Below are 10,289 nucleotides of genomic sequence, written 5' to 3'. Positions count from 1 at the left end.
GTCTCTTCAGCTAATTAAATAATATGTTGGAGCACACTCATGCGTATAATTTAATTTTTTTATTATATTTTATTAAATAAAATAATAATAATAAGTTATCCAAATTATTAAAATATTTCAATTTTAATACAATAAAAAATAATGTTATTTATGTAGAAAAATAAGTATCTTAAGGGTATTTTGTTCAATACACGTTCTGAAAATTAAATTCGATACTATTACAATTATACATATAGCGATACATATGTATAATTTAAAATTTTATCATATTTATTTAATTAAATTAAAAAGAATAAAAAATAACTTAATAAATGATCAAAATTAATATAAAAATAGATTAAATTTAAAATTATACAATGAAGTGTTTGATGTAGAAAAAAATAGTGCAAGAAATTGAAAAAAATAATTAAATATTTTTAAATTAGTGATTAAATTGATGCAAGGTTTATGATATAGTTTTATTTATAATTACTATAAAATAAACAGAATTATTTAATAAAATTCACATATATATATAATTTTCCATTATTGAGCATTACCTTTATATAAACTCAACTTCAATTAAATGGACATTTTTTTTAAATATAGAAATCCGGGCATAAAATGTTTGAAAACGGGTTGCACCGGGGACCCGGATCCGGCATCCTCTTTCCAGGGTGTCCACGTGCTCAGCATTCATGTCACAGCCCCGTCAACGGAGCCCAAACTTAATCCGGACTATCCAGATATTTTTGAATAAATTATAATGAAAATACATAAATAAATACTGAGCTCGCTTTTTCCTCTACTTCTTCTACAAGAGTCTATTAAACAATGGCAGCCACCATTTTCAAAGCCCATTAGCAAACCCACCCACCCAAGAAACCTAATTTGAGAAAAACCCTCGATTGTTTTCTATGTTTGGGAATGGATTCTGTTGCAGGGAAGAAGAAATCGTCTGGATCTTCGAGTATGCTGGCGCCCGGATTCCGGTTCCATCCGACGGACGAGGAGTTGGTGCGGTACTATTTGAGGAGAAAAGTCTGCGGGAAGGGGTTTCGGTTTGATGCGATTTCGGAGATCGATATTTACAAGGCGGAGCCTTGGGATCTTCCTAGTATGTTTCTCTCGAGCCCATTTTCTCTACTTTCTGGGTTTTTGTGTTTTTGTTCATTTGCTTTTTAGTCAAGTGTTTGGATGCTGTGTGTGGGGTTTTCGCTTTTGGTGGAAGTAGGGCTGTTTCTGTGGAGTGATTGAGTATGAAGTTGATGGTTTGTGGGGGATGTGGTACTATTGAGTGCCTATTTTGTTAGCTCTTTAACTTGCTCTGGTTTTTTCTTGAGATATTGTTCTTGGACAATTTTATTAGGGTTTATTGCTGTGGATGGTGGGGTTTTGTCTTCTTCAAGTTGATGTTTGTCTCCTGGACCTGTAGACAGTGCCTGCTTGTGAATTATGTTGCAAAAATTGAATTACATGCTGTAACTTATCTGCTTTTTGGGATTGTTGTAGATCTGGCCTCCAAATGATTGGTTTTGTGTTAGGATGACGTAGCTTTAGTCTTGGTTGCATCTCTTTTTTTGCACAGTATCAACTAAAATTGAGCAATTGAGATTTTATTCTGTAAGGCTGAGTAAAGGATGTATGAAGTTCTCCTGTAAACGTTTACGTTTATCTAGCTGTGTCCCATTGTTTTGAAGAATATTATCTACCGGATTGATTAGAGTTTCTTCATCCGTGTGGGTTCTGGTAGAAAAGTTGTCTAAGCAATTAGTTGGACTGTATGGGAATGTATAAAGTGATTGGGGATAGTGTATCTATCTTTATCTGCCTAGGAATGGTGCATATCATACTTCTGACTCAATTGTCATGGAAGATAGTCCATAAACCTTTTGAACCAGATGTCATGTCAGACTTGTTGCTCGCTTGTTAGTTGCCAGATTTAGAGCATGAATCTCTAGTTGATAATCTGTGTATAAATTATGTGTTACAAGCATACACTTTAGCATTTATCTCTGCTCATGTATGTTTGAACAAAAATTGCTCTAACGTCACTGTCAAGGCATCACTGAAGTTTCTTTTGGCATTACAATTTACAAGTCCGAAATGAATGCAATACTAATTCTGGGCTGTTATAGGCTTTTCAAGGCTAAAGACTAGAGATCTAGAATGGTATTTCTTCAGCGTGCTGGATAAGAAGTATGGAAATGGAGCAAGGACCAATCGAGCGACTGAAAAAGGTTACTGGAAGACAACTGGGAAGGACAGGGCTGTCTACCATAAAGCTCAAATTGTTGGGATGAAGAAAACCCTTGTTTATCATAGTGGCCGTGCTCCAAAGGGGCAGAGGACTAACTGGGTTATGCATGAGTACAGGCTTGCAGACCTGGAGTTGGAGAAAGCTGGCATTGTTCAGGTGGGGTTGCATAATTATTTTTTGGTTGATTATATGTTATATTTTAACTGTGACTCATCATGATTTTAGTTGGCAGGATTAGTGAAAATGATGCCAGGGAAATATGACTCTCCAAGTAGGCTTGAAAGAAAAGAAAATGACTTGTAATTTTACTGCAATGTGGATATTGGATTAAGTTCTGATTAATCAGCATAAAAGGGAAGAAAGATGATCTATTTTTGAATTTAACTTTGAGATAATTTAAATATTTTATTGCCATCATTTATGTCTGTTATCAACAATAGAATAAATTCTATTATGAAAATGAATTTGTAACTACTTTTGTTCACATTTTTATGATATGAGAACCAGTGTGGAGTTTGATTTGTTATTAAAAGGTCTTAGACCTTTCTAAACTGCCTGTATCCATTTCTCTGGAAAAGGACGCATTTGTGCTGTGCCGAGTCTTTCAGAAGAGTGGTTCAGGGCCGAAGAACGGTGAACAGTATGGGGCACCATTTGTGGAAGAGGAATGGGATGATGATGAGTTGGAATTGGTTCCAAAAGAGGAGGCTGCTGAGGAAGTTGACTTTGTTGATGATGCTTATTTGGATGGTGATGACCTTGAGCAGGTTTGTGCCCTTAGCATTCTTCTATTTTTGCCATTATCTTCCCTGTCCTGTGGATGAATAGACTCAAGACATCTGTGATATTCGCCTACATCCTTGTCAAAGCAAAAAGTAGTTGTGGTACGAGGTAGGTTAGAGTAAAAACATGTGGGGGCTGTGACATGATATATTTGTGATTGTTATGAAGAATTCAGGAGTTGTCCATATATTGATTCTGTCATCGTCTCCTTTGTAAAATTTAATATCATAGCTCAGCTATTCATTTTACCTTATGGGACATTATATTTAGTGATATGCGGGCTGTTGTCGTTTATGTGTTATATGTTCATCTGTTATTGTCCTCTCCATATAAATCAAAAATTAAGGGGAGAAAGTTAATTAAAGTAAGAGAATTGACATGGGGCTTTGAACCAGAGAGGAATATCTTATTTTAGGATTTCTGATTGACTTGGGCACCGTTGCTATTGCTTTTGCATTTGAAATCATGGGACTGGTCCAGTTCACTGTCTTCATGATATGTCTTTTTGCCTGTAATTTCCATGCTTTGCAGAAGCCTCTGTGATGTGTAGCATTGTCTTCATGATCTCTTCCACTAAATCTTTCTTTTCACCAGATTCTTGGACCAGATGTTCCATCTGATACTTCTCCTCTTCCATTGAAGTTCCAACCTGCAGATGGCAGCTATGGCGAGGAAACCGCAGAATCTGTCAATGACACTCAACAGCTCTTGGTCAATGCAGGAGAACAATATTGTGAAGCTGAGCAGCATGAGGATAAGAACTTTTATGATTTGCCTGCTCCATATGATATGACTGTAAGAGCAGTCAAGCATGAATACATCGGTGAATCCAGCAAGTCTGGGAATTCTGATGATTTAGATTACTTACTTGATGAACCATTCCTGGATTCTTCTGACAACCTCCAATATGGAAATGGAGGATTCATTGAATCTAACGATCTACCAAATTCAGCCGCCGAAACTAATACCTCTGCTTTTGACATGCTTGAGGAGTACCTTACATTCTTTGGTGCCAATGATGATAACGCACAACACTTTGCATACGATCCTTCAGTGATGCTGGGAAGTGAGGAACTTATCTCAGATCAAGCATTGCTTCCTCAGGTAATTTCTCACTTGAAATTCATTGTGTTTCAATTCTCGCTTTTGAAACACAGTACTCTAACTTGTACTTTTGTTTCCAGGAATTGAATGGCGAAACTGAGAAATCTACATTGCTGAGTGGACAAATTGATGACAACAATGATAATGATGCTGCATCACCATCTGATAAGCAAGATTCGGCTAAATATGAATCAGGTACCGGAGAAGTCACCCTACTTTTGATAACTTTAGTGTGGTAGTACATTGCTAAGGTATCTAACTTTGTCTCTCGTGTGGTGCAGATGTTCAATATCCATTCATCAAACAGGCAAGTCATATGTTGGGCAGCATCCCTGCCCCCCCGGCCTTTGCTGCAGAGTTTCCATCAAAAAGTACAACTCTTCGTCTCAATTCCTTATCTCAACCTTCCAGTTCGGTTCATGTTACTGCTGGCATGATCCAAATAAGAAATTTGACAACCGATGGCAATGGAAGAGTCCAGTCATTTGGCAAGCCTGAGAACTTCAACATTGTCCTTTCTTTTGGCTTTTCACGGGGCAACGATGGTTCTGCTAGTCTGGAATCAAGTGTTAGCATACTTCCAGGGAAGACTTTGTCTACCCTATCCAGGGGTTGGTTCTGCTTCATATTTTTCTGGGTCCTAATTCTTTCCATGAGCTTCAAAATAGGGACCTGTATATGCGCAAAGTAGACTTTCGGGAGTGCTCAACTAACGCTCTAATACAAATTGCACAAGTGAAAAGCTTCAATATGTATTCTCAAACTGGAAATCCGCCTACGGCTGATACCCTTTTTTTTTTCTTTTTGGTTCTCCAATGGAATAGGTGGTTAGGAAAAAATAGGATTCTTCTTGGAGCAGTCCACTGACTGCTGCTACAAAATGTTAGGATATATTGGTATAAAATCGCTGGACAAAGTTCTGGATTATAAGATACTCAGCTTCTGCCCTGGAAGCACTGACACTAGTTCTGTGACTTTATTTTATTTACTGTGTAGCGAGTTTATGGTTTTTGGCTGGACGACGAATATTTAGAACATTAGGTTCTTTTCAGAACTTGAAATAACTGGGTGCTGTTTTATATTTGAGCATATCTATGTTTCCTTGGTGTTTGTTAATCTTGGCGTGTGCCTCCAAAGGAGGATTGGAATTCTCACGAGTCATTCATTATATAGTTGGCAAAATGATAACAGACAAAAGCTCGGCCGGCCAAAGCGTATCATTCTTTTGGAAACATCCGAATGGAAAGTGATGCTTGAAATATACTATCCCTCAATTATTAAGGATGACTTGCTCTTCTTGCTTTTGCCGGCAACTGAGCAAAATGACGAACAGTAGCATCCCTTAGGATTTAGCTACGAGAACATGACAAAAAGACAACTTACTTATCGAACATTTGACAGCCATTCACCTGTGAGATAGTCTGGAAAATTCACATTGAAGAGAGTTGGATGGCAATGGCTGGTAGTGAGGAAGAACCGGTCAGTCAGTCTCTACTGTTCGACAAAAGAAGTGGCTTCGATGCACAAAGCGGAATCTACTATTCACTTGTCCATCTCAGTGAGCAGAACAAAATCCCGACCCAGCCTAACCTTGACACAGCCACGTTTGTTCTATCACAGTTCCCACCACCGGAGCATGCTGAAAAACTGGTGGCACTCATCGACTCTGCCACTAATCGCAGACTCACCTATGCTAAGCTTCGCCGCTCCATCAACACGCTTGCTGCCGGTTTATATCATGGTCTTGGACTGAGGAAGGGCGATGTTGTGTTGATCTTATCACCAAACTCACTTTTATACTCCACCATATGTCTTGCAGTGCTCTCCATTGGTGGTGTGATAACCACTGCCAATCCACTTAACACTGAAATGGAAATTGCCAAGCAGGTGAGCGATTCGGGTCCAAAACTTGCTGTTTCTTCCCCAGAAGAGATGCACAAGGTGTCTCCAACTGGAGTGCCTGTTCTCCTTACATCGCGTGGTACAGATGATAGCCAGCTTTCAGTTGAAGAGTTGATTGAGAAATGCGAACCGTTAGAAATTCCAGGAGTGAAGCCAACTCAATCAGACACAGCAGCAATACTGTACTCTTCAGGGACCACTGGAACCAGCAAAGGAGTTGTCTTAACTCATGCCAACTTCATATCAGTTATTACACTACTCAAGTGGTCTGTCGACGTATCCAAGGCCCATGATGATGTCTTCCTCTGCTTCATACCCTTGTTCCACATCTATGGTCTAGTATTTTTTGGGCTTGGATTATTCTGCGCGGGCACCACCACTGTTCTAATGCAAAGATTTGATTTCCAAGGAATGCTTGAAGCTATTCACAATCACAAGGTGAGTAACATACCAGCTGTCCCTCCGGTGATACTCGGCCTGGTGAAGTACAATGGTGGAGGATACAACTTGTCATCTTTGAGACGAGTTGGATCTGGGGCTGCACCGTTGAGCAAAGAGGTGGCCGATGCATTCAGGGTCAAGTTTCCATGGGTTGAGCTGAGGCCAGGCTACGGTCTCACTGAGAGTTGTGGTGCGGCTACGTTCTTTGCATCCAATCAAGAAGCAAAGGCTCGTCCTGGTTCGTCAGCTAGGTTGCTTCCATGCTTTACTGCCAAGGTGGTGGATTTTGAGACGGGATTGGAACTGCCGCCAAATAGGGAAGGTGAACTGTGGCTGAAGAGCCCAACTGTGATGAAAGAGTACTTGGGCAATGCTGAGGCGACTGCTGCAACGTTTGATTCGGAAGGGTGGTTGAAAACAGGAGATCTTTGCTACTTCGATGATGAGGGGTACATTTACATAGTTGACAGGATAAAGGAGTTGATCAAGCACAATGGTTATCAGGTATGCATCGTTTGAGTTTCTAGAAGAGCATTGGTGTAGATAACGTTAGCAGCTCATTAGCTGAAACGTCGACAAATGCAGGTGGCTCCGGCAGAGCTAGAAGCAATACTAACCGGACATCCTCAGATACTAGATGCAGCCGTCATACCGTCAGTTTCCACTCATATGAGTTATATGCCCCAACCGCCCCCCCCCCCCCCCCCCCACCACACACACACACACACACACATATATGTGTTTTTAACACTTTTGAAAATCTTGCAGAGTTGAAGATGAAGCAGCAGGACAAATTCCCATAGCATATGTGGTGAGAGCAGCTGATTCTGAGCTAACAGAAGATCAGATCATCCAATTTGTTGCCAACCAGGTACTATTAAGATGTCCCGTTCCCTTTTTGCTGCATCTATTCCTAGCTAGCAATATGATCACAGTAGAATTAACATTACTAACATCTTCTAAGCCATGCAATTCCGACCGTATTAATTGCAAAATTATCATTACATACATCTTATAATTTTCTTTTATTCAAACACTTTATCAACTTATCTTCAAAATAAAAAAATCTAACCTCTTAATCTTGAGAATTTTCAGGTAGCACCATACAAGAAAATAAGGGGGGTGAGTTTCATGAAAGGCATACCAAGGTCTGCTGCAGGCAAGATTTTGAGGAGGGAGTTGGTGTTGCAGAGCAAACAAGAAATGCCCTCCAAGTTATGATGAAGCAACTCAAAGTCTTGATGTGAAAACTTCAGATGTAGCTGAATAAATGAATGATATGATGGTCGTTTCAAAATTATTTTTTTCTGCATTAATCTTGAAGGAAAGAGCATAATATAATAATTTAAGATATTTTTATCAAAATTTATTTATTTGTATAACTAGTTAGGACCTCGTGCTGAGGCACGGGATAACTATAATTTTAGAAAAATAAAAAAATTAATTATAAATTATTTAAATTTTAAGATATTAATATAAATAAATGATTCGTAATCTAAAATTTATAATTAAGTAATTAATAAGTGTAAATATCCAAGTATGTGAAGTGCATACAATTCTTAGTATAGGATTCGAATAGTTCTGGTATCAATTTAACGAAAATGACAAAAATTGTAAATTTAACAGTCAATTGTCAGAAATGACCAAAACGGTAAGAATATATTTGGATTTGAAGGAAGAATTTGGAGAAAGAATTTCAATGACTTCATTTGAAATGAATTTGAAATTCACCCATATTTATCGAAATTTAGTTCAGAATTAAAATAGAAAAATTTGAAATTCTTTACATTTAAAATTATTCAAACATATCCAAAGGATTTGTTAGGAAGAATTTGTGATTCCGAATCCTTCAATCCAATGCAACTTAAAAAAATGCATATTCCTATGTTGAACAATTAAGCGGAATACAGTCTCAAGTATTAAAGCATAGATGCGTAGTTTAGGATGAAAACCGACACCCAATTCCATGATCTAAACTAAGACCGACAGATGATAGAGAAAAGGACCGTACCCATATGAAACTTGGGAGCCTAAACATTCACACGGATATTCACTTAGTCTCTAGTGCCAGAGACCGTTACTAGACGACCACCCACAGTAGCAGGCTTTTGTGATTAATGATTGATCATGAATGATTCAATTAATCAGTTGTGTCGGGCACTAGTCCAAGTGTAACCTCCGCAATTTTTTGATGCATAATTGTGAGATTAATTGATAAATAGTTATAAAATATGGTTAATGAGTAAATAAATGATAGAATGAAATTTAAATATAATAAAGTTTTCAGGAATTAAATTTGGAACGTCACAAGTTGTTAATATACATATACACACACATAAGAATAAGGTGAAGTTGGCATTGGTGGTAGCACGTCTCCCACCGGCTACTCCACTCCAAGACACCAATTCCTCATTTGTGGGCCCACAAAATTCATACACATATCACTGTGTACTATATATACATACACACACTTTTCTTTCAATCAGAGAATTCGTTCTTTTGCGGTAATAAATTATCAGTTTAATTTATTAATTAATTAGTATATTTAAGTTATTTGGTTACTGCATTTATTAAATGTAGTTTCTATTGTCCGATTTAAAATTTAGTCGGAAAATTTTATGAGTTTGGTTATTTAAATTAATGTCTAATTAAATATCACATTTGCCATAACAACATTATAGTTGGTTGATTAAATTACTAGATTTATTAGATTTAATCATTACTATAATTAATTTACTCAATTTTATTGGGCCTATTGACAATACTTAATTATATGTACTGGTGTTTAATTAAAATATGTAGTAGTGAAGAATTGATAAAAAGTTTATAAAAATACTTGAAATTAAATTTAAGAAATATTAGAAAGTTATATTTGAAAATATTGCATTTATTAAAAGAAAATATGAGATTTTTGAGATAATTTAGTCTATTATTGCTATGAAGAGCGATAGCTACAAGAAGATGAGCAGTTTAATGAAATAAGTTCTTATGAGTTAATTGATAATATATATATCTTTAGGAAGCCTAGATGGTTTGTTATTAAGAAAAAACGGGTGGAAGGTTTGTATTTTGATAAAAATAAAATATTAAAAGATTATTCAAAATTGTAGGGGGGGGGGGGGGGACAGACTGATTGACCATAAATACAAAACTTAGAGCTCAAACCACCTCTTAGTCCAACAACCAACCCCAAAACGCCTAGTAAAGGAGAAGAGGTGAGAAGGGCCTCATAAGCCTCCCCTTAGCCTTTGCTTAATAAAGCAAAAGCCTAAGATACGAACCTGTTCATTGAAGGCCAGAGGACTTAATTCCACTGTGACGGCCAGTTAGATACAAGCTTTAGGTGGCAAAATATGATTGAGAAAAGAAGCTGAAGGAGGTTCATAAGGATAGTCCCCTGACAGAGAAAAACTCTCCTCTCGGTGGATTCTCCAGATAAGGATAGAGCCCCGATTTCTCTAACTAACCAGATAGGGACGCCTGGGATGTTTATCCATAGGGGAACCACCCCCTCAATATTCTCAGAGATCAGACCACGTCATTACTAGGGGACCTCAACTATGAAAATAGGTTCCCATTCCTGTCTGGTTAGTGGCCAACTAGATACACACTTTAGGTGGCAAAATATGATTGAGAAAAGAAGCTGATGAGGAGGTTCAGAAAGATAGTCCCCTAACAGATAAAAACTCTACTCCTGCTGGATTCTCCAGATAAGGATAGACCTCTGATCTCACCAACTAACTAGATAGAAACCCCAAGATGTTTATCCATAGGGGAACCACCCCTTCAACATTCTCATAGATAAGACCGTGTAATTACT

General features: G+C 37.7%; 2 protein-coding genes across 3 annotated transcripts; both read left to right on the top strand.

Annotated features, from left to right (window-relative positions):
- The first annotated feature begins 780 nt into the window (after positions 1-780).
- On the top strand, positions 781-5,215 carry LOC105161034 (NAC domain-containing protein 53). 2 transcript variants are annotated; one of them, XM_020693220.2, is made up of 6 exons: positions 781-1,096; positions 2,118-2,395; positions 2,818-3,006; positions 3,665-4,126; positions 4,207-4,321; positions 4,408-5,215. In XM_020693220.2, the coding sequence occupies exons 1-6, from the start codon at positions 907-909 to the stop codon at positions 4,815-4,817; spliced, it is 1,644 nt and encodes a 547-aa protein (XP_020548879.1). In that variant the 5' UTR covers positions 781-906; the 3' UTR covers positions 4,818-5,215. The 2 variants fall into 2 exon arrangements, with proteins under 2 accessions (XP_020548879.1, XP_011076897.1); XM_011078595.3 differs by having other exon boundaries at positions 782-1,096; positions 3,617-4,126.
- Positions 5,216-5,345: 130 nt separating this feature from the next.
- LOC105161077 (beta-phenylalanine coenzyme A ligase-like) lies at positions 5,346-7,766 on the top strand. The gene is made up of 4 exons (XM_088879669.1): positions 5,346-6,973; positions 7,055-7,122; positions 7,238-7,340; positions 7,565-7,766. Exons 1-4 carry the CDS (start codon positions 5,576-5,578, stop codon positions 7,688-7,690), a joined length of 1,695 nt encoding a protein of 564 aa, XP_088735795.1. The 5' UTR covers positions 5,346-5,575; the 3' UTR covers positions 7,691-7,766.
- The last annotated feature ends 2,523 nt before the right edge of the window (positions 7,767-10,289 follow it).

The sequence above is a fragment of the Sesamum indicum genome, linkage group LG4 (genome assembly GCF_026168435.1).
Source record: "Sesamum indicum cultivar Baizhima isolate 11 linkage group LG4, ASM2616843v1, whole genome shotgun sequence".
Taxonomy (NCBI): domain Eukaryota; kingdom Viridiplantae; phylum Streptophyta; class Magnoliopsida; order Lamiales; family Pedaliaceae; genus Sesamum; species Sesamum indicum.
This window is presented reverse-complemented; position numbering and strand designations above follow the sequence as displayed.